The 24,913-nt window shown below is 43.0% G+C and overlaps 2 protein-coding genes across 7 annotated transcripts in view; one reads left to right on the top strand and one right to left on the bottom strand.

The window, feature by feature from the left end:
- MSH6 (mutS homolog 6) overlaps nt 1-8,016 on the top strand; it is a 29,985-nt gene extending 21,969 nt beyond the window's left edge. For all 3 annotated transcript variants that reach the window (XM_056568070.1, XM_056568072.1, XM_056568071.1), the window contains 6 exons: nt 140-408; nt 1,266-1,383; nt 2,364-2,453; nt 5,311-5,465; nt 5,546-5,745; nt 7,855-8,016. In XM_056568070.1, the coding sequence (XP_056424045.1) occupies nt 140-408; nt 1,266-1,383; nt 2,364-2,453; nt 5,311-5,465; nt 5,546-5,745; nt 7,855-7,927 (905 nt within the window). In that variant the 3' untranslated portion in view covers nt 7,928-8,016. The remainder of the gene's footprint in view (nt 1-139; nt 409-1,265; nt 1,384-2,363; nt 2,454-5,310; nt 5,466-5,545; nt 5,746-7,854) is intronic.
- The window catches only part of FBXO11 (F-box protein 11), a 127,537-nt gene continuing 110,584 nt past the window's right edge, over nt 7,961-24,913 (bottom strand). For all 4 annotated transcript variants that reach the window (XM_056568073.1, XM_056568074.1, XM_056568076.1 and 1 more), the window contains exons 16-23: nt 17,635-17,720; nt 17,435-17,511; nt 17,211-17,354; nt 16,890-17,000; nt 15,190-15,297; nt 13,676-13,784; nt 9,419-9,517; nt 7,961-9,325 (exon numbers count right to left, since the gene is read on the bottom strand). In XM_056568073.1, the coding sequence (XP_056424048.1) occupies nt 9,196-9,325; nt 9,419-9,517; nt 13,676-13,784; nt 15,190-15,297; nt 16,890-17,000; nt 17,211-17,354; nt 17,435-17,511; nt 17,635-17,720 (864 nt within the window). In that variant the 3' untranslated portion in view covers nt 7,961-9,195. The remainder of the gene's footprint in view (nt 9,326-9,418; nt 9,518-13,675; nt 13,785-15,189; nt 15,298-16,889; nt 17,001-17,210; nt 17,355-17,434; nt 17,512-17,634; nt 17,721-24,913) is intronic.

Here is a 24,913-nt window from a genome sequence, read left to right as displayed (position 1 = left end):
ATCGAAATAAAGTTATGATTTTTAGAAGGCGAGGAGGAAAACACAAAAATGTCAGCAGGATCTGGCCACAGTGATGTTCTGTGTTGCCACTGATTGTATATAGATATATATTACTGTAAATGATCCCTTTGTGTTGCAGATGTCCTGATGTGCTTGGCGCAGTACAGCCGTGGTGGCGATGGGCCAGTTTGTAGGCCTGACATCTTGTTGCCTGATGACATTGCACCATTTTTGGAGCTCCGTGGATCCACTCACCCTTGTATTACAAAAACCTTTTTTGGAGATGACTTCATCCCAAATGATATTGTAATTGGGTGCAAGGATGATGATGATGAGGAGAATAGTAATGCCCACTGCGTACTCGTCACTGGTCCAAACATGGGCGGCAAGTCAACCCTGCTAAGACAGGTAAGCAAAACATATCGGAGACTTTAAAGAGTACCTAGGCCAGTGCTTACCTACCAGGGTGCCTCCAGATGTTGCAAAACTACAACTCCCAGCATGCCCGGACAGCCTTTGGCTGTTCGGGCGTGCTGGGCGTTGTAGTTTTGCAACAGCTGGAGGCACCCTGGTAGGGAAGCACTGGTCTAGACCCTACATTAGTGCTAGACCCTACATTGCTCCTACTCTGGACAGTTCCTGACATGGACAGAGGTGTCTGCAGAGAGCACTGTGTCCAGACAGAAAAGAACTCCACTTCCTCTGTAGTATATAGCAGCTGATAAGTACTGGAAGGATTAAGATTTTTAAATAGAAACAGATTTGTAAATTACTTCTTTCTGGCATTATTTTATTTCAAAAATAAAGAAATAAAAAAAAAATTAATATTTATAAAAAAAAAAATGTGTGTGTGTGTAATATATATATATATATATATATATATATATATATATATATATATATATATATATATATATATATATATATATATATATATATATATATATATATATATATATATATATATATATATATATATATATATATTAAATAAATAACAATTTCCAGCAGAGTACCCCTTTTTAAGTACACAGAATTTTGAATCTTGACGGTGCCTATAAAACACTGCAGTATAGCATATATAATGGTCTTTAGGCCTGCGTTCTGATATCGGACTCCTTGTTTTCGATGTTGGTGCTCTTGTAGCCGGCAGTCAGGTGAAGTGTAAGATCCTAGTGACAGCAGAGCCAGTGTCATGTCCTTCTCTCTCTGCTAGTAAATCGGTCAGTATCTTGTGCACAATACAGATTGTTTTGTTCTTTCAGGCTGGTCTCATGGTGGTCATGGCACAGCTGGGGTGTTATGTTCCTGCAGAGGTGTGTAAGCTGACCCCTGTGGACAGAGTATTCACAAGGCTGGGCGCATCAGACAGAATCATGGCAGGTAATGTGGCTTGGGGTAGTTATATAATACAACAGTGTTTTCCAACCAGGGTGCCTCCAGATGTTGCAAAACTACAACTCCCAGCATGCCCGGACAGCCTTTGGCTGTCCGGGCATGCTGGGAGTTGTAGTTTTGGAACATCTGGAGGCACCCTGGTTGGAAAACGCTGTACTACACAATGGCCCTGACTAGAGATGAGCGAACTTACAGTAAATTTGATTCGTCATGAACTTCTCGGCTCGGCAGTTGATGACTTTTCCTGCATAAACTAGTTCAGCTTTCAGGTGCATACAGTCCTAGGAGACTTTCCTAGGAATGTATCCACCTTTTCCAGCCCACCGGAGCACCTGAAAACTGAACTAATTTACGCAGGATAAGTCATCAACTGCCGAGACGAGAAGTTCGTGACGAATCGAATTTACTGTAAGTTCGCGCATCTCTAATTGAAATCTGCAGCAGAAAATCCTGCGAATCAAATCTGCACAGAATACTGTATGTTTTGGGGTTTTCTTTAACGTTTAAGTATAATGATCTATTCACACACAAAGTCACCACAGGGAACTATTTATAGACCTTTTTTTTGATTGCTATTACGGTTCGCTATGCATTGGCGTAGCACTGGTCAGTACAATCAGTGATTTTATATGTACAGCCTGCAGACCATGTAAGTAAATGGCAGCAGAGCAGGTAACGGAGCATTCATGCTGCAGGTGGTCTGATAACTGTAACTAAACGCACAAACTGCTTTTAGATGTGATCAGTATGGATCACGACATCTCCATCTGCAGTTATCGATGAGGTCCCGACCGCTTCTGCGCTCGCTTCATATTAATGATGTAAATGTACGTCATGCTGCACTAAGTACTAGGGCACTATGGCATACATTTGTTGTGTCCTCTAGGAATTAACATTAAAGGGTCAGATGCATGCCCTTTCAAACATTTATCTTATACTTTAATTTGTTTAATATCTTTTCACAGGGGAGAGCACATTTTTTGTGGAATTAAGTGAAACTTCAAGTATACTGCAACACGCAACTGAGCATTCCCTAGTGCTCCTGGATGAACTTGGTATGTTATACACAGAATGGGGGAGATTTTATCAAAACCTGTGCTGAAGAAAAGTTGCTCTTATTAAAGGGGTATTCCAGGAATTTTTTTTGACTATGCTACAGTGTAGTTCATAATAGAGTGTGTGTACCTGTGTGTGTGTGTGGTGGTTTTCTCACAATTCTTCTGTGATTTTTCACCCCAATATTTTTAACAGCTCAGATCTCAGATTTTTCCCAGGTTGCAATGTGGCCGAGACCTGACTCACTAGTCAGCTGATGACAGGGAGCCTGTCTGCTTCTATGGGTGGAGGGATCGCTTGGTGGGAGAGAGATCAATCTGCAACTAATGCAACAGCTGTAGGCACCCAGATTGAAAACCACAGGTCTTTTGAATGGATGCAGCTCATTTGTTTCAATGGGTGGGGTGGCTGATGTGTGGGAGGGAGGAAAATGGAATTGTGGGATTTGTAGTTAAAAAAGTCAAACAGGAAATGCCAGTTTACAAAAAGCTAGCCAGAGTTATGGTAATCTCACAACACAGCCATTTATCCCCAAGACAAGCGCAGATCCTTCCTAAGCATGTCCATTACTGTCTGCCAGGTACATACTAAAATCACCTTATGGTGGAGAACCTCTTTAACCTATCAGATTGCTGTATTTTTTTTTCCCCTCAGGCCTTTTCAAAACTGAAAGTGATCTGATTGGTTGCTATGAGCAACTTTTCTTCTAGGCAGGTTTTGATAAATCTCTCCAATTGTATCAAGGCTCTGTTCACATGTTTTTACTAAATTTGGCCTGTGTCAGGATGGCTGCCAGCACATGTTCTCATCTCTCACTAGGATATGACCTTACATGTTAAATGGATGCCCTTGTATCCAGGGGTTAGATATTCATGATGGTAAAGGGGTCACTTTAAAATTTGAAAGGACTGCGGTGCAAATAACTTTTCCTGGGCTGCAAAAACTAAACAGCAAACTTTTAAGTCTCCTTCCTACAGTCCCCTTTAGCACCAATATCTGCATCCTGCTACTCAGCTTCATGCCTCTTAGGCTTGGAATGTCACACTACAGTCAGGGTATTGCCGGCTGCATCCATGTCCCACCTTGGCCGGTGATAGGCTGAGCGTCATTTAAAGAGCTCAAGCCCCGCCTTCTTCCTGCTGCCCGGGCTTCTTACATGACAATGCGCTCAGTCTATCACTGGCCGAGGTGGGACATCGCTACAGCCGGCATTACCCTGACTGCAGTGTGACATTCCAAGCCTAAGAACCAGGGAGCCGAGCAGCAGCGGAGGAACGGGGCGTCAATATCAGGGGAAACATAGGAAAGAGAGTTAATTTTTCTCAGTTTTTGCAGCCCATGCACAGAAAGTTCAAAGATTTTTGCCACAGTTCTCCTTTTAATGTATGACCTATCAACTGGTTAGGGGACAAGGGTCTCACTGGTGGAGGCACGACCACTAAGACCCTCACCAATCAAGCTACTGGACAACCCTTGTCCCCCGTAGTGAATGGAGCAGCAATGTACATGTTGCTTTGTTTATACTATGGGAGTTGCAGAGTACAGTGCACACCTGTTTACAAATCCCATAGAGTAAGTGGACTGATGGCAAAGTATGCATTCAGTGGCTTAATTGACAAGGGGGCAGCCATCATCCTGATTAAAGATTTTATTCCAAAATTACATCCAGTGTGTGTTCACATGCTAGTAACTAGCAGCAGGTTTTCTATTGCACGAACTCCAGTGCAAGTTCTGCTATCATTTATTTGAACAGGCGGTCTGAAAATCTGACAGTATTGGGGACTGTCTGCTGGTAACTTAACTTGCAGTGGAAAACCCGCTGCCTGTTGAGAGTGAACACACCCTAAAATGTACCTGTCCTTTAAAATAAAACAAGATGTTGGTTCAAATGATCAGACTCTACCATGTCAAGAGACTGTTCCATAGATTTGCTTTTGACAGATCTGGGAGAGAATGTGCTAAGCGTTCACTTCTCCTGATTGTCCAGGGTCTGAACACTTAGGGCCACACTAGTCAATACTTTTGACATGTTTTCCGACACATCAAAAGTTAAAAAAAAAAAAAATAATTTTAATGTTATATCAAAGTGTTTAATATTCAGTCTAAAACATTTTATGAATTTGTGCTTCTATCATCATTAATTGTCACAAGGCGACTGAGTACAGTGGCCCCCCGACATACGATCATTTCAACATACAATGGCCTCTCAGAGGCCATCCCATGTTGAAGGCAGCATCAACATACGATGCTTTTTTATGTCGGGGCCATCGCATAAACGTCTATCCGGCAGCGCAGACTGCTTCAGCTGCCACCGGATAGCCGTTTACAGTGCCCCGGTGATGTCTCTTACCTGTCCTCGGGGCTCTGTCGCGTCCTCTTCGGGATTCCCTCAATCGTCGTCATCCAATAGGAGCGGCGTGCGTAGCGACGGAGCGCTCGGATGCTGGGGAAGCAGAGTCCTTGCCGGAGCGTCGGACGCAGCGACATCCCAGGCAGGCGGTCTGGAGCGGCGGGGACAGGCGATTACAACTTCCTCTAACAGTAGTCTACAACCTGCGGACCTCCAGATGTTGCAAAACTACAACACCCAGCATGCCCGGACAGCCAACGGCTGTCCGGGCATGCTGGGTGTTGTAGTTTTGCAACATCTGGAGGTCCGCAGGTTGTAGACCACTGTCCTATACTTTACATTGCAAGGATCCCTCAACATGCGATGGTTTCAACAAACGATGGTCCATTTGGAATGGATTACCCTCGTATGTTGAGGGATCACTGTACTGCTGTAGTCTCTTCACTTGCTTGGGGCAGGTATAAGGATTAAAGTGTCTGCGCTCATTCTTTCACTCTTTTTCCTAGGCAGGGGCACTGCTACGTTTGATGGGACGGCAATAGCCAGTGCTGTTGTTAAAGAGCTCTCTGAGAGGATTAAATGTCGTACCTTGTTCTCAACACATTACCATTCCCTGGTGGAGGATTACTCTCACACAACTGCTGTACGCTTGGGACATATGGTAAGTTACAGCTTCCAAGAGGGTGGCATGTTCTAGACTCTCTAAATCTTTGTACTAACCATATCAATATTTCTTAAAAGGCTTGTATGGTTGAAAATGAGTGTGAGGATCCCAGCCAGGAGACAATCACTTTTCTATACAAGTTTATTAAGGGTGCTTGCCCAAAAAGCTATGGATTCAACGCAGCAAGACTTGCCAACATTCCTGAGGATATTATTCAGACTGGTCACAAGAAAGCACGAGAGTTTGAAAGAACTTTACTGTCGGTAAAGATATTCAGGTATGTTTTTATGAAACTAAGATCTTGACAGAACTTCCTATGACTTAGTATTACTGGAGGGGCCTCTCCTTATATTGTACAAGGTGCCAGTAACACCTGTCAAACCATATTTTCTAAACTAACTCAAATTATATAACCTAGATCTCCGAACCAGGGTGCCTCCAGCTGTTGCAAAACTACAACTCCAAGCATGCCCGGACTTGTAGTTTTGCAACAGTTGGAGGCACCCTGGTTGGTAAACACTGCCCTAACTACTCTTAACACCCCTCCTGCCCTTTAAAGTTTTCCAAGATCTGTATCACCTTTTCCGCTTGCTCACACTGTGTGAGCTCCCGGCAGGAGAAAGTGGGTGTTCCCCAGCAGGCGCAACATCACTGAAGCTTATGTGAGCGGTGCCTTGCCATGTCCCATACGCACTTCCTGAATTTGGTCTTCTCCCAGCCTGGCAGGAGACCAAACTGTTTAACTTGCACAGGGAACAGAATAGAGCCACCTAGTTGCTGTTTTTTTATCACATTAACATATAAAGGTTGAGAATTTTAACAGCAAATAAATAGCAAAGTGTCTTATTACAAAAGGAGCAATATATTATGTTTTTAGTTTGGTGACAGACACTCTAAATTCCATTGTATATCCCAAGTAGTTCTGTCCTTTAGAAAAATGCAGTATGAACTTTTCTGCAGAACTAGCTACTTCTCTTTAGATTAATACTTTACTGATACCTATGTGCATGTTTTGTCAGTCAGCAGGTGAACACTCAAATAAATCCTTTAAAAAAAAGGCAAAACTGTAAATTGCACCTCTTCTAAAAGCAGGAATTCAGTTTTTTGTAGCATCTGCAATGAGACAACTTAGCACTGCTTACACTGGATATTTGTTAGAACAAAGTTCACTAGGGCCTAACTTAAAAAAAAAGCCCTACAATTAAGAGTTACTGTCATTAAACAACTCTGCTGCAATATTGTGTGATTAGCTGAGAGATCTGTAGAATTCTATGGAGAGAAATAGTTGGTCAGTTGACAAGCGGAGTACAATGCCACCTGCTTCCCTGGCAAATAACTCAGTGAGATCTAGTTTTGACATGATTGTCATGTATAAAGGGAATCCTCAGATTTTACCCTATATAATGCTTGGCAAAATCTTTATCACCATCCTGTGGGGATGGTGATATGAACTTAAACAAGTTCTCTGGGCTCCTTATTTAGTCCTGTTACTTCGGCTTGATTGAAAGGCCTCATCGCTCTGTTCAGTGAGTGGAGCAATGACGCAGCCCGTCAATCAAGCAGAGGGGGTGTTGCTGCTGGCTGAAGTAATGGAACTAGATAAGAGCTTTGCACCCAGGTGACTAATTCATATCCTCACCATCCCCTAGGAGGGTGAGGATAAAGATTTTACCCTATAATGCTTTGCCAAGCATTATAGGGTAAAATCTAATTATTGTTTTCCTTTAAAGTTGTTAATTGAATGTCAATGACCCTTGACTAGACAATGGATTTTCATGTACATTTACTGCATTTGAGCACTTCTTACAAATATACAATCATTTTGGTAAATTTTATCCTCTATACCAGGGATAGTGTGAACTTGCTCAGTGCATGTGCTCCATTCATTTGTATGGGGGTGCCAGAGTATGGTAATAGGGTATCATTAGCACTTCTATAGCTGTTCTGGAGATAAGAATGCATCTTCATTACATAACATTGTACAATTAAATCTGCACAACTTGGCCTTGCTTAAAAAAAAAAATAATGTAACATCTGTACTGAATGGTCTTTATTTTGATGCAGTGTATAGGTAATATTCTCAATCACATCTACATTACTGTAATTATGGGCAGAGACTGCTCCATTTTATATGAACATAACTGAAATCCCTTTAAGCCAGTCTGGCTGTAAAAAAAAGTTACATCTATTTGGTCAGTTTTTGTCTCAAACAAAAAGTGTATCGGTTATAGAAACATTTACCTTGCATCTTTACTAAAAATCTAGTTTATTTGAAGACTGTCTAAGTTTGCTCTGTTGAATTACATGGTTTTAGTAAACCCAGGACAGATTAACAATTGATACTCTAGTTTTCCTCCAGACTGACATTTTGTCCCCTTTTGTGCAGGGAGCTCTACGGTTTACTGGAGAGAGACATCTTTGACAGCCAAGCAGTCGGCAAGCTCCTGGCAATGGTGTAATAACAAAATACAACGGTGGATTTTGGTGTTTATTCACAAGGCTGGTTTTCACACATTATGATCTAATAAACTTTATTTTTTAAAAATGACCATATTTCCATTTTTCTTTCCTAGGAAATTAAACCCTTTTTTTTAATCCATACCTACCCTCTACATAATGGTTATTGAATACTCCACAATATATTAAGTCTAGATGTTATGGTACATGCATACACTTTCAGGCTGTTTGATTACCCACTGTCACCAATACATATAAATGGGGAGAGAAACAAAAAAAAATAAGGAAACAAAAGCTATGAAACTTTATATGCTTGTCTCAGCTTCAATAAGCAGGAAATCTCTCAATTTCCAGCAGTGTACAAGTTCCAGGCTGTTCAAACAAAAAATGAACAGTAACATACAGGAGCGCTCGGAGGAGACTACAGTAAACTTTATAAACCAAAGTCAACACCCGCCACTTCCCAGGGAGGGAGTGATAGAAGCTTAAACATGGAGCTTCAGAAACTCCTCACAACTGTCTTTGTCTGGGGAGGGAAATATGGACATGAAAACTGTTGCAGGGAAGGTACGAGGAAAGGAAACAACATTCTAACTTTTCAAAAGGATACCAGAAAAATTGCTGGATTAAGATTAGTGTTTTCCTCTTTCATAGAAAGAACATAGATACTGGGACATGAGTACAGTTTACAGCAATGCTATGGTGTGCTAACAAAACAGGACACTTTTCAAGTACAATAAAGTTTTGCTTGAAATTAAAAATAAAAAAAAATACTACATGAGATTAAAGCATTAAAATATCAATCTGAATACGTGTTAAAAAAATCAAAAGAAATGCAGAAGTGCTAGCTCACATTTTACCATGTTACAAAAGCAATTGGTACCCATGTCCGTGTGTACGGCAGCAGCGACATCTGCTGCCTGTCTACAGAATAGGACTACTGCACATTATGCTGCCCGCCTGCTGCGAGTAAAAACACCAGCAGGACATGGTCTCTATACAAAACAGTAGCTTCTCTTCACTTCTGTCCTTCTGAAAGTCTTTGAGTAATGCTTAAAAAAAAAATGCCCAGTTCTTCCTTATATCCTGAGTCAACATATTGCCTCGTCCAGCTCTGCTTCCTTGTTTTGGCAGGTTAAATATCATCATCACATCAACTTTGTTCCAGAAATGGGCAATTTTTTTGTTTAGCTTTTTTAATTTCTCCAAAAGAAAAAAAAAACATCTTTAAACAGTTATGTTAGAATGGCAGGACTTCCCCTTCTTAAGTTCAGTTGTGTTGCAAAGTATTAGATTCTATAGGAGGAGCAGAGTCATATAATGTATCTGTGTCATGTGTGGGCTCTCCAGCTAATGTGCAAGGATTGGACAGTGTTCCAGCACCACAGTCACAGAAGAACCTAGAGACACCAGGGGGAAATAAAATAATAAGTTTATGGTATTAACAAAATATCATGACGTGAACCAACAAAGTAGAGGCAATGTGGACTTACCTGTCATGTCTAATAAACTCTACATCATGGCCTTGGTGACATTTCTTAATGCAGTTCACACAGATGGCGTTGCGGTCTGTGGTGTTACAGGTGTGACATCTAAGGATAAAGAAAAGTTCAAGAGAGCTTTACACTAAAGAAAAATAACGGCCCAAATTCCAATCTCGTGTTTACAGGTGTTTCCTTATGGCACATTGGCAGAATTACAAACAAAAACTAGCTTTTTTTTGAGCCGGGGCTTGGTAACCTCTGACACTTAAATGGGCACTGTCAGATACAAAAACTTTTTATATATTGTACATCTTGGCAAAACATTAACCTTTCAAATACTTCATAAGAATTTTATTTCCTTTTCATAGAAATCATGGCTTTGTCCAAGCTGAAGCACAGACATGGACAAAGTCCAGTAAGTGAAGGTGGGCTAGTACTCCAGCCCTGTCCCATAAGACAGGAGAGAGAGAGAGCACAGAGGAGTGCCATCAGACAGGAGAGAGAGAGCACAGAGGAGTGCCATCAGACAGCACAGAGGAGTGCCATCAGACAGGAGAGAGAGAGAGCACAGAGGAGTGCCATCAGACAGGAGAGAGAGAGAGCACAGAGGAGTGCCATCAGACAGGAGAGAGAGAGAGCACAGAGGAGTGCCATCAGACAGGAGAGAGAGAGAGCACAGAGGAGTGCCATCAGACAGGAGAGAGAGAGAGCACAGAGGAGTGCCATCAGACAGGAGAGAGAGAGCACAGAGGAGTGCCATCAGACAGGAGAGAGAGAGAGCACAGAGGAGTGCCATCAGACTGGAGAGAGAGCACAGAGGAGTGCCATCAGACTGGAGAGAGAGAGCACAGAGGAGTGCAATCAGACTGGAGAGAGAGAGCACAGAGGAGTGCCATCAGATAGGAGTACTAGCCCACCCTCACTTGCTGGACTTTGTCCATGTCTGTGCTTCAGCTTGGACAAAGCCATGATTTCTATGAAAAGGAAATTAACATTTCTAATATTTCATAAGAAATGTTTATGTTTTGCCAAGATGTACAAGATATGAAAAGTGCCCATTTAGGTTCTGAACATGATATAGAACTGACAGATGCCCTTCCAAATCAGATCTAAAGGCTAACCAGTTTGGAGCTTCGTTTTCATATTTTTCTATAATTGGTAATTTGTTTTGTGGCTTATCTACAAGACCAGTGTCTGAAGTATGTTTCCCTCCTCAAAACAGCAGATATTTCCCAAATAAAACAAAAGGAAAGAGCCCTAGATGGTTAAACGTAGAACATGTCAGCAAATAGGAAGCGTTCGGCCAGTCTAGTCTGCCCAATATTTTGAATACTATTAATAATCCCTGTCCCTATCTTATGCCTATCCCATGCATGCTTAAATGAGCCTTTACTAATTTTAATTCCTAGTAGGAAGTTATAACACATAGATTAATAGTCTGAAGTAATCTGTAAAGAGGTTGATAGATCCTAAAAACATGAGCACCCACAGTTGTCCACAGGGTGTGTGCAGTATTGCAGTTTAGCCTAATTTACTTTAGGGCTGCAGTACCACACAAAGCGTATAGACACATGCAAAAGTAGGAAGAAGAAAAAAAAATGTAGGCACTCTGCCTCCTACCAACACTAAGCTAAAACTGATTAGCTCAGGTATGGCCTGTGCAGGAGGAGCTAACACTTTCTTGCTTGGTGACACCTCCTAAAGGGCCCAGCCTATACCCATGGTCTTGTGTCTCCCCTACAACTCCCATTCTGCTCAGTCCAGATACATAATCTCTCTTCTTCAGAGACAAGCACTTAGAGCAGGTCCTGCCTGCAGCGATGTCCCATCTTTACCAGTGATTGGCTGAGCTGGCATGTTCCCAAGCTGGAAGAAAACAGAAGATCTGCAAAGGACCAGGGCTAGGTAAGTATGCCTTTTTTTATCTCTACAGGTCCCAGCACCATCTTAAGTTTTATACAATCACCGAAATACCCTATAAAGTTAAACTGCTTAGGAACGCTGTGCCTAAGGAAGGCAGCTATGCCTTTTATATTTACCTTTACCTGTGAAATGTTACTACTATATTTAGCATCTTAAATTGAGATTGTAATTTCTCAAATCCTGGTGCATTTCTTTTCATAACTGCCTTTTCAATGTAACCCAAATCCCCTTTTAGCATTTCATATACCTCCCCAGTTGCTCTGAGAAAAGACTCAACATTTTTTTTTTTATTAAGAGCTAAGGGAAACTGCACTATGGGGGAGATTTATCAAAACCTGTGCAAAGGAAAAGTTGCCCATAGCAACCAATCAGATTGCTTCTCTCATTTTGCAAAGGCATCGTTTAAAAAGAAAGAAGCGAGCTGATTGGTTGCTATGGGCAACTGGGCAACTTTTCCTTTGCACAAGTTTTGATAAATCTCCCCCTATGTCTATTCACATGTACAGTATCCTGTGCAGATTTGATGTGTAGGATTTCAAGCTGTGTTCAGTCATTTAGTTTACATTGACATCTGCAGCAAAAAATCCTGCACATCAAATCTGCGCAGAATTATGTACGTGTGAATAAACCATAAAGGGGTATTCCGGGCTTAATTAACTTAACTATCCTGCCCATTATGAAGGATTATGCTAGTTGTACATTTACTTGCTATACCGCTCTGCCGTCAGGTCTAGCGTTTCTGTTTAGGTTCCGATGACGTTCGTCTCACAATTCTTTGCGGCTCGAGGCGGCAGCTGGTATAAGGGGCTTGGATATTTCTTGTATTTCCTCACAAGCCGGTCCCCTGATGACGTTTGCGGTTCATCTGTACATCCTGACGTGCCGGCGTTCCCTCATTCTGCAGATTGCCGGGATCACGGGACGCTGGCACGTCTGGACGTACAGATGGACCGCAAACGTCATCAGGGGACCGGCTTGTGAGGAAATACAAGTAATAGCCAAGCCCTCTGATACCAGCTGCCGCCTCAAGCCGCAAAGGTTTGTGAGACGAACGCCATCGTCTAAACGGGAACGTTAGACCTGGAGAACCATATAAAGAAGAAAAAGAAGACGATCCACGGCAGAGCGGTATAGCAAGTAAGTGTACAACTAGCATAATTCTTCACAATGGGCAGGATAGTTAAAGCGTACCTGTCATAGTCCAAAAAAAAGAAGAAAAGTGATATGTTACTCAGGACTCAATCCTGATCATGTGCATATCATTTTTATGTGTCTCGGACCTATATATCCAGAGATATAAGCATTTATCTGCTGGTGAGTTACTTTTTCATTGTGCAGGCTGGAGGGGGCGTGTCAGTCTGTCTCCCTCACAGGAGCAAGCCTGGGCAGTCAGCCAATCAGTACTCTCTACTCTCTAACCCTTTCCTCTCTGGTTTTATGCTGTGTCATGTGTCAGAGGTTGGAGCTTGCCTGCAGTAATCAGAAGACATTATGGTGAATTCATAACAGGATAAAATGTATAAATATAAGAAGAGATCTTTATAAAATTAGTGCAAGGATTTTTTAGATAAAAGTACAGCATTTTTATGAATACATGTTCTATCTGTTTTATCTTCTCCTAGTAAAGCTGGATGCTAATCAGCATAGCTGTCACTATGTGTGTCATTCATCTTTCACAGACTCCTGAATGTCTGATCAACTTCTTTGTCATTCAGGAGTCCGAGAAAGCTTTGACTATTTCAGCATGCTGGGAGTTGTAGTTTAGTAACAACTGAAGCTGCAATGTTTGTAAATAACTGTGTTAGAGCAGTGTTGCCTCCAGCTGTTTTAAAACTACAGCTCCCAACATGTCCACACATCCTTTATCTGTAGTTTTGCATACACAATAGAAATCTCCTATACTGGATACCGGTATGCTTTACGACCGGTATCCAGTATGCTGTAAAATCTAGACAAGTCTGTCTGGCTAAAAGACAGACGACCCCTAGTGGTGGCTATTTTGAGCTTGAATTTCAGGTGAAAATGTAAAATTTTTTTTAACAGGTGTATATTGTGAAATGTCATATTATAATGAGTCCTGCAATATATGAAAAGTTTAACAAGGACAGTGCCTCTAAGTTAGTTAAGCCCGGAATACCCCTTTAATAAAGAGCCAATTCAACGAGAAAATGTGAGTTATTTTGCAGTATAGTATTTAAACATCCACTCTGTATTGAAAACAATAGTAGAGTATGGTTCTATAACAGGAAAATAGACTATGTAGAACAGACTTGTAGAAAATAGCCCAGCTTTACAGGAAACAGGATTCTGAAGACCATTGAACCCCCAAACATTGAAAGTTACCTGTAAAAGTCATGCATGGGGTAGCTGGTGTAACTTGATATCTTATATAGACACTGGCCTCTATTGACTGCTTTTTCTATGGCATCTTGATTGTTCATTATTTTATTATCTGCAAGAAATATAAAGATAGGACGGGAATACTTAATGGTAACACTCGCCTACTATAGCTGCTTGCAGTAAGCGGCCCAAAATAACTGGAATGTGATTGTATGAATGGCCAATATTTTATGCCAAAAATTAGATTTTAACTTGTCAAAAAAGCAGAGACACCCTGATTTTCTAGGACCAGATCCAATTCAGTTCTTTTGTCTAAAACTCCACTGCATAGTGCACACTACAGAAATTCCTCCGCCATAAGAATAAACCTGTTTAATCTTTTTACAGACTACAGAAGGGAATACATTGCCGTCTATGGGGAACAGACTGACTCCGCATCAGCGCCCTTGGAATCTCTGCCCAGATATAGTGTGCATAGACCCTAAATAGATATTTGCTGGAATTTTTTTTTATTGGAAAAATCTGTGATTCAAAAATATTTGGAATTATTAAGCTGTTCAAGACCCACAACATGGCTGCCTCTGGTAGCTGACAGGGTTGGGTGAAATGTAGAGACTAAGGGGGAGATTTATTAAAACCTTTGCAGAGAAAGTGGAGTAGCTGCCCATAACAACCAATCAGATCACTTATTTTCTAGAGGCCTTATTAAAATTTTAAGAAGCGATCTGATCGGTTGCTATGGGCAACTGCTCCATTTTTTTCTCTGCACAGGTTTAAAATTTCCTCCTAAATGCCTAATACCCAAAAGATAGCATGTGCATTTGTCTTGGGGAAAAAAATCCCCAATAAAAACATGACAAATGCCAAATTTAATAAAAACTCTTGTTAATCCATTTGCATCCGATAAAGTACTATAACAGTGGTCTTCAACCTGCGGACCTCCAGATGTTGCAAAACTACAACTCCCAGCATGCCCGGACAGCCGTTGGCTGTCCGGGCATGCTGGGAGTTGTAGTTTTGCAACATCTGGAGGTCCGCAGGTTGAAAACCACTATACTACAACATACTGGCACATAATGGTCATCAGCAGTGGGTGGTCTGTAGTTATCTCAGCCTGTTGTTGGCTAACTCCAATCCCAGCCATTTAACCCCTCATATGGTGCAGTAAGAGAACCATGGCATCTAAGCATTTAGTAGGAGGTTCCTGTCCCGCCCATGGACAATTGCAGAGTGGCTATAAGTAATCACTCCAGGTGTTGACCAAAGTCATGTCCCATAGTATGAAAACAAGGGGAAAAAATATTGCTGCTTCCTCAACACTGCATATCATAAGTAAAATGCTATTTATACTGCACAAAAAAAATGAATAATAATAATATCTCCCAACACAATGGCGGGGAGTCCTGTTTGTTACCTAAACGCCAAAATATGCCAAATCTTTAATGGGTTATCTGTAAAGAAGGCTACTCCTGTTCAGTAACATTCATTCTGAGCTATATCCCAGGAGCTGCACATACCTTTCATAGTAACATTAACACCAGATGCCAGAAATAGCCCTCCAAATCTGTTGTTGAATATCTGATTGCCTTCTAGGGTCGCAGTCGCGTGGTTTGTAATCTCAATACCTTCAAACAAATAAGACGACTTAAATGGATTAATACTGGATTTGGAATAAATCAGTGTGTATCCCAGAAGTTACCAATAAGCTACTGCAATGTATGGAAAGCACAAGGTTCACTCTGGCTAACTGGGATATGTATTTACATCAACCTCCTAATATCAGGATTCCTGTATGAGTTGGAGCATCTTAAGCTTCGCCCAGGAGGAAAAATAAAATTCCTGTGCTTGTCTTGTTAGTCAATTGAATATAGAACGCTGTTTAATGTGCAGAGGAGCCAACACCGCTCTCTGCCTAGTGGCAAGGGCCTATACCCATGGTGTGGTGCCCCCAGTGCAATCCATGAGGAAAAAAAACCTTTTGCTGGCTATGCTCCTCGCTTGTGTACAGCAAATATAAACTAGGGATCGGCCGATTATTGGTTTGGCCGATATTATTGGCCGATAATCAAGATTTTGGACATTATCGGTATCGGCAATTACTTTGCTGATAATGTTCCGACCCCCGGCCAGAGACGATCGTCACCGCCACTGCCCCATTGCCTCCCCCCATCCTCTGCCCACATACCACTGTTGCTGCCCCATTGCCAACACCCTCCAACCCCCCCTCTTCCTGCATACCGCCGCCACTGCCCCATTGCCTCCCCCCTTCCTCTGCCCACATACCACCGTTGCTGCCCCATTGCCAACACCCTCCAACCCCCCCCCCCAATCCATCCTCTTCCTGCATACCGCCGCCACTGCCCCATTGCCTCCCCCCATCCTCTGGCCACATGCTGCTGCCCCCATCGCCTCCCCCTCCCCCCCATATCCTCTGCCCACATACCGCCGCTGCCCCCCGATCGCCAGTGTTATAATTACCTGTTCCCAGGTTCCGCGATCCTTCTGGCTCCTGCGCTGTTGCTGTGCGCAGCGCAATGACGAGTGACGTCCCCAACGCGATGTCACCGTCCGTGCACACAGTGACAGCGCAGGACGCCGACCGAGCCAGAAGTATCGCGGACCCCAGGAACAGGTAATTATAACACCGGGGATGGGGGGGAAACGGTGGTATGTGGGCAGAAGATTTGGAGGCGATGGGGCAACTGTGGTGGTTAGACTCAGGACCCCAGGACAGGCAGAGGTAGAGAAGTGGGTGGCGGCGGTCTCTGGCCCGGCAAAAGCCGCTGCAGTTCATTGATTGAAATCATTGATCTGCAATGGCTTCTGCCCCGCCGGGGGGGGGTTTGAAATAGCCGATAACTTATATCGGTATAAGTTGTCGACTATCGGCCTGAAAGGTGACAGATTTTCAGTGTCTGTATCGGCCCTAAAAAGAAATCGATATCGGTCGATCCCTAATATAAACCAATCCAATAAAATGACTTTTATACAAAAGGTCATGGTTCAAGATTCTGTTCACACCAACATGGAGGGTTCTATTCAAAAAAACCATAACAACTATGCCCGATCTGTTTTCAGGTACTGACCAAGCCAAATAGGTCGCCCCATCCATTTTAATTGATCAAACAGTGTTGTTGACAAGAACCTAGAAGTTACACTGCCCTATTTTTTTTTTTTTTACTTAAATTTAAGTCAATGATTTTTCCACATAACTAACCTGCAGCAAATCCATCAAATATCCTGTTTTTCCTCAGGACAGGGTGGCTGTTTGTACTGATGAGCACTCCAGCTTGAGCATTCCTGAAGATGTCATTTTCTTCTAGTAACCCTGCCACACAGATAAATGCAAAGTCAGGATAATCTGCTATTTTACACAGTAATCATCTATCTTCTATGCATAAAATATTTCCACCACTAGGTGGCATATCTGCAAATGTTAACCGCTGAATAAAACACAGTTTGCCCCTAGATATGCTTCCCATATGTATAATATTTCACCTGAGCTGACATGGGTAGCATTACGTACACTACATATTACCTCTGCCACCATTAAATATACAGATTCCACCATCTCGCCCATCATGGATTTTGTTTCGTCGTAACGTTGGGTTGCTGTCCGTTTTGATCCAGACTCCAGCCATAGCATTGTCAAAAATCTCATTGTCCTCGATGAAGCCAAGCCCTGTGCGAAATGAATTACGGTTAATAAATAAAAATAAAAAAGACACATGCAATCTACATAGTAACATCTAAGTTAATTACCTGAATTGTAGACAAGTATTCCACCATTCTGACCTCCCCAGATCTTGTTGCGTCTAATTTTAGGGTTACTTCCAGTTCTAGACAATGAAGGATATTGAACATTATTTTTATAATATATATTACACATACATACATATATATATATATACACACACACACACACACATACATTCTTAAAGAGAATTAATTCTTAATCTTACCGTATCTGAACACCAGAATACATGTGGTTATAGATGTCATTGTCTTCTAGTACTCCATGGCCATTGTCATAGAAGTAAACCCCAACCTACCAAAGTAAGCGTATAAACATATGTATATTTTCTACTTTTATGTTTGTAATATTGTTAAAACAGTCTTTTTAAACAGGCTGAGCGTAATTTATACACAAGTACAGACAAGATGGAGCTGGTTTTTTTCATTGTCAAAGCTACAAAAAAAAATAAAAAATCTACACTTAATATGTAGACTCATTTTTATACACCAGATAATCCAACTTCTGCATGAAATCTGATCAGTTTGCAGCAAGGTTATTTTAGAATATATTCAACTTTATTTGAGTGACAGGGGATGTCCCAGGATGTAAGAATTTATATACTTGCCTTACTCCCCGATGCTTCTGTGCAGATATGTCCGATAGCAATCTCCTGCTTGAATAGAGTGCGCTGTGTTGAATGGGACATGTACCATCTTGCGACTGCTGCATGCAGAGGCCACTGGCCACACAATGTTGCGGGGGTTGCTGTAACAGCATGCTGTCAGTGGCTTCTGTATGCAGGCATGGTTTCACACACAAGCGGCATTTGCAGTATATGCAATAGTAACACCGCACACCCACTTCAAGAAGGGGAAAAGCCATTTGGCTCAGTTAACACTGGGCAGTGAGAAAAGTATAAAACTTATCAGATCCTGCAAACAAACACGAGGTTTAAAGGGGTTAACCAGGAAAAAAAAATTTATATATCAACTGGCTCCAGAAAGTTAAACAGATTTGTAAATTACTACTATTAAAAAAATTGTAATCCTTTCAGTACTTATGAGCTGCTGAAGTTGAGTTGTTCTTTTCTGTCTAAGTGGTCTCTGATGACATCTGTCTCGGGAACTGTCCAGAGTATAAGCAAATCCCCATAGCAAACCTCTTCTACTGCAGTTCCCGAGACAAGCAGAGATGTCAGCAGAGAGCACTGTTGCCAGACAGAAAAGAACAACTCAACTTCAGCAGCTGATAATTATTGAAAGGATTAAGATAATTTAATAGAAGTAATTTTGAAATCTAACTTTCTAAAGCCAGTTGATATAAAAAATATAAAGTTTTTTCCTGGAATACCCCTTTAAGAATCCACATGCTGTGGGAAAAACCAAAGAAATTGAAAATCTAAAGTACACTCTAATGTAGTGTTTCCCAACCAGGGTGTCTCCAGTTGCTGCAAAACTACAACTCCCAGCATGCCCAGACAGTCTTTGGCTGTCTGGGCATGCTGGGAGTTGTAGTTTTGCAACACCTTGAGGCACCCTGGTTGGAAAACACTGCTCTAATGTGTGGTGGATTTGTTGAAGATTCCAGCCATGGTCTGCAATCACATAGGCTAAATTGGCATAAAACTTATAAGCTGCAAGGCCTAGTTGACAATGAACACAACATAATGTTAGGCACTGTTCAGATCTGCATCAGTTTCCATCAGAAGCCTCAGTCACAGCTTCTGCAAAAATCCTAAACAAACGTATAGCAGCACGTGGTGCTATTTTATCTAATAAAATGCTGGACACCCAACAACCTTATAGTCAACGAGATCTGGAGGGCATCATGTGTCTAAATTATTCAACAAATTAGGAATAGAACAGAAATCCTAATAAAGATCACCATTTCTTTAAATTCAAAAGAAAAATAATCCCCTGTAGGACCCCAATGAATAAAAATTGGGGGACCATTGAAACATGAACCCATAGGGGTTCAGTGTATGCGTGAACCACAATTTTTATTCATTAATCTGTTTTGTTTATATATATATAAAATGTTGGTCTTAGTAATATTGTGGATAGAGGTCTCGCAATGTTTTGGGGGGCCATTTAATGGCCTCTTGGGGTTAGTCGCTCGATTCTTGAGTGAACATGTTTTTAATTATATATTTAATTACTTCTTACATTTATATATAAAATGTATTTTAATAAAGAATTACATATTTCTTATTTTGTTTAAGAAACATTGCGGCCTTGTTTATCCACATTTCCTGTCTGGTGTACTTAGTTATTGGGTTATTCTTCTATGGAAATATTCATTGGGTTCTATGTTTCCATGTGTGATCATATGTGGAGGATTCAGTGTCATTCAATAAGATTTGGAAGAAGGCATCTTCACATTTAGGATCAGCAGATAACACAGGTTCGGTCCATGCACAGCAGAAAATGTTCATTTCAGATCTCAGCACAAGTCTGCAGTCAGGCCTTATATATGGATTTTACCCAATGCTATGAAAATCCCTGACAAAGCTGAAGCAGAAAAACCATGTTGTGCATCTGAAAATTCACAGCAGGGTAATATTTGTGAGAGAAATAAAAAAAGTCGTCATTTACGCAATATTTGTAATATCTCATCTACCTGTCCTCGGCTACTGTAACTCACAGCAGATTTAGCAGTGAATGGAAAACACAAAATTAGCTCACCCATGTTTACACCACATACCAAAACATTGTATTATTCCCTAGTGTCCAACATATAGCTGAAAAAACACTCCAGACTGTTAAGACCTAGATCGCGGGGGGGTCCGACTGCTGGGGCCATCCGCAATCTCCTGTACGGGGCCACGGCAGTATGCTGGAAGGGGGCGTTCTGTTCCCGCATGACGCAGCAGCAGACATGCCCCCTCCATGTATCCCATAGAGATACATGGAGGGGGCGTGTCTGCCACGGCTTCCTGCTGGGGACGATACGGCGTTTCCTGTAGACTGTCGTGGCCCCAAACAGAAGATCCCCGCGATCTATAACTTATCCCCTATCCTTCAGATAGGGGATAAGTTATATTCCACTCCAGTTCTCCTTTAAGGACATAGCCCATTTTGGCCCTAAAGGGTTACTCTGCCCCTAGACATCTTCGACATCGTGGGGGCCCGCCGATGGGGACCCCGGGATCTCTGCAAATTCGCTCCGTGCGCAATGATGGGCAATAGAGGGGCCGGAGCATCGTGACGTCACTGCTCCGCTCCCTCGTGACGTCACAGCCCACCCCCTTAAGAGTACCCCTTTAACCCCTTAAGGACGCAGGACGTAAATGTACGTCCTGGTGAGGTGGTACTTAACGCACCAGGACGTACATTTACGTCCTGTGCATAACCGCGGGCATCGGAGCGATGCCCGTGTCATGCGCGGCTGATCCCGGCTGCTGATCGCAGCCAGGGACCCGCCGGCAATGGCCGACGCCCACGATCTCGCGGGCGTCCGCCATTAACCCCTCAGGTGCCGGGATCAATACAGATCCCCGGCATCTGCGGCAGTGCGCGATTTGAATGAATGATCGGATCGCCCGCTGCGGGGATCCGATCATTCATAACGCCGCACGGAGATCCCCTCTCCTTCCTCCGTCCGGCTCCCGGCGTCTCCTGCTCTGGTCTGTGATCGAGCAGACCAGAGCAGAAAATGACCGATAATACTGATCTGTTCTATGTCCTATACATAGAACAGATCAGTATTAGCAATCATGGTATTGCTATGAATAGTCTCCTATGGGGACTATTCAAGTGTAAAAAAAAATGTAAAAAAATGTAAATGTAAAAAAAAAGTGAAAAATCCCCTCCCCCAATAAAAAAGTAAAACGTCCGTTTTTTCCTATTTTACCCCCAAAAAGCGTAAAAAACATTTTTTATAGACATATTTGGTATCGCCGCGTGCGTAAATGTCCGAACTATTAAAATAAAATGTTAATGATCCCGTACGGTGAACGGCGTGAACGGGAAAAAAAAGTCCTAAATTCCTACTTTTTTAATACATTTTATAAAAAAAAATTATAAAAAAATGTATTAAAAGTTTTTTATATGCATATGTGGTATCAAAAAAATTTACAGATCATGGCGCAAAAAATGAGCCCCCATACCGCCGCTTATATGGAAAAATAAAAGTTAGGTCATCAAAATAAAGGGATTATAAACGTACTAATTTGGTTAAAAAGTTTGTGATTTTTTTTTAAGCGCAACAATAATATAAAAGTATGTAATAATGGGTATCATTTTAATCGTATTGACCCTCAGAATAAAGAACACGTCATTTTTACCATAAATTGTACGGCGTGAAAACGAAACCTTCCAAAATTTGCTAAATTGTGTTTTTCGTTTTAATTTCCCCACAAAAATTGTGTTTTTTGGTTGCGCATTTGGTGGCCAATGCGCGCAGCCCCAGCTATCAGCGTGCTCGCTCTCGCCTGTCTGATTGACAGGCGCGAGCGAGCACCGCAGTGACTGGATTTCGACTCATTTGCCAGGCTGAAATGAGTCGAAATCCAGTAGTGACGTCACTGCAGAATGCATTCGGCCACTAGGAGGGCGACCCCTAGTGGCCGAATTTAAAAGTGATTTTAAACTTGTTTAAAATCACTCTTTTTAATTAAAGTATATTAGAGATATGTTGTAGTACTTAAGTACTACAACATATCAATTTTTAGATTTCATGACAGTGCCCATTTAAGGCCAAAATGGGCTGAGTCCTTAAGGGGTTAAGGACATAGCAGTTTTTATTTTTTCCCTCTTTGCCTTCTAGAATCCATAACTCCTACATTTCCATTCACAGACCCATTTGAGGGCTTGTTGTTTGCGTGACCAATTGTACTTTATAATGACATCCCTCATGTTACCCTAAAATGTATGGTAAACCCCAAAAATAAGTTTTTGTGTAAGGAAATTTAAATGAAAATGCCAATTTCTCTATCGGCTCCATTGGGGGGCACAAAACATGGGTATATGCTGCTGTCTCTAGGAGGCTTGACACTATGGCAACAAGAAAAGTCTGCTCCTCCCAGCAGGATATACCCGCCTCCAGGCACCTGAGGTAATCAGTTTTAGCTTAGTGTCTAAGGAGGTAGACACTGGTCTGGGGTTCTCCCCAGACCAGGTCTCATATTTTTTATTTTCCTAGGTTTAGGAGACGTGTTTCTTTTCTGTTTTCAGGTGGAGACTCAGGAACTGAGGTTCACCGTTTCCCCATTGCAAATGAGGGGGCAGACATCTTGGATATACTGTTAACCCCCTCTCGCCAACAGTCAGCGCCTGGGGTTGTACCTCATGGGTCCGGGTCCCCCTACCTCCCTGCTCGCCTCGCTATTACAAAAAGCCCGGCATGATGCAGGTGACAAAGCTGTCTGAAGACTTCATTAGAAGACTACTTTAGGTAAGATATAGGTGAGTATTCCCCCTTTTACCCTTAGGTGCGGAATAGCAACATTTGGAGACCACTGTTTTTGGACCACTTTTCTTTACTGAGGCTGGGGCTGGCCATGAGGATTTTATCCTCTTCTTCCTTGCAGGGGGGACTGCTTTATTATATGGGGGAACAGTATTCATGGAGCAAATGGGGCACTTCCATTATACTGGAATGTAGAACTGAACAGTTCAGTGTGGGGCACATTTTATAACGCGGCGGCTCTCTGTTTCTCTACAGGCGCGTGCGCCCATCTTACTTTCACTTTCGGCAGTTGCGGCTGCCGGCGGCCGGGAGCGGGCGCCATTATTTATTAAATCTGACTTTCTTCGGCAGCCCGGCAAACATTAGCTCCGCCAATCGGGCCGCTGGAGTTTTTACAGGTGCACGAACTGGCCACAAATCAGCGCTGTGCGTGCACTTAGGAGTAAGCAAGGGCCAATCACAGTGCCCTTGCACCTAACTCTGCCATCTCCTGCCATTGGCCGGCTCTTTCTCTCTCCTGACAGCCCGTGGTGCGGAGTTCTCCTCACAGCAGCTGCCCAAGGGACACAGACTTGGGTGAGATGTTTTTTTTTTACTATGTCCGTGCCCAGAACTATTCCTCCCTCAAAACAGATAACTGGAGTAATTATTACTCATTACACTTGTAAAAGCTGCAATTCAAAAATGCCAGGTTCTGCTGAACCCACTTGTTCTGTCTACTCCACTGCTCCCCCAGACCTCCCTGCTATTTCTAACCCAGATGCTCTTTCAGACCTGGTGGGTTCGGCCGCCCCTCCAGCCTGGGTTTCCTCCCTTTCACAGTCTATATCCGACTTGGCTCAGGTCTCCCGTTCTGTGGTGACTGCCTTGGAGAGGTCCACCCTGCACCGGCCCTCTAGAAGGACTCGCTCCCCTTCTCCCTATGCTTCACACAAGCGTACTAGGGGGTGTCTTCTCTGACTCATCCCTTGGGTCTTCTGGTAGACACGGGCGCTCCCCTCGCAGGCCTCGCTCTGCCACTCCTTCGGGCCACACGCGTCATTCCTCCAGAGGATGTTCCCGTGGTCGTCGTTCTGGCTCTCCAGTGGCTCCACTCGTTCGCACTTACCTGGAGAACTTGCGGACGAGGTTTCCGAATCTGCATCTGACTCAGAGGACCGCTCGGACACAGTGGAGATGGTGAACTCATTGGTTACGGCCATAAGAGACACCTTTCACCTAGAGGACCCAGGAACTTCGGACGTAGCTCATGAAGTATCCTTTCATCGTGTCCGACAAGCACCCAAGGTGTTCAGCTCTCACGCTGAATTTGACGCCATTCTGGAATCTGCCTGGAGGCATCCTGACAAGAAGTTTCAGGGAATGAAGAAAGTTCAAGCGCGATATCCTTTCGCCAAGGACCTCGTCTCTAAGTGGACCCCCCATCGGTGATCCACCGGTTTCTCGCCTCTCTAAGGCTACTACGCTGCCGCTGGCGGATGCAGCCACCTTCAAGGATCCGGCAGACAAGAAGGTTGAAACCTTAGCGAAGTATGCCTTCGAAGCAGCGGGTTCTTCCCTGCTTCCTGCCTTCGCCTCCGCCTGGGTGTCGAAGGCTCTTTCGGTTTGGTATTCCCAACTCAGAGTATTCTTCTGTGCTGCCTTTGACACGGGTAACCTGGTGGCCCTCCGTCGTTCCATATGGCTTAAAGCATGGAACGTGGATACAGACTCCAAAAAGTCTCTCACCGAGATCCCATTTGCCGTTTCCCGACTTTTTGGCAAGCTCCTTGATGAGATTATCTCGAAGGAGACGGGTGGCAAGAGTTCTTTATTACCTCAAAACAAGGCTAACGCTTCTTCCCACAGGAAGTCCTCTTCCTTCCGGACCTTTGGTCTCTCTAAAGGGTCTGGGCAGGCGCCTTTGCGGGACAAGAAGGTTCCCTCCTTCCGGGCGTGCCCCTCTTGGAAGTCGGACAACCGTTCCGTCGATTTTGCGGCCAAATCGGGCAACCGCAAACCCACTTCTGCATGAAGGGACGCCCCCCACCTGCAGTTTTTTCTCGGGTGGGAGGTCGCCTCTTGCTCTTTCGAGATGTCTGGACCACGCACATTCA

The sequence above is a fragment of the Hyla sarda genome, chromosome 3 (assembly GCF_029499605.1).
Source record: "Hyla sarda isolate aHylSar1 chromosome 3, aHylSar1.hap1, whole genome shotgun sequence".
Lineage (NCBI taxonomy): Eukaryota > Metazoa > Chordata > Amphibia > Anura > Hylidae > Hyla > Hyla sarda.
This window is presented reverse-complemented; position numbering and strand designations above follow the sequence as displayed.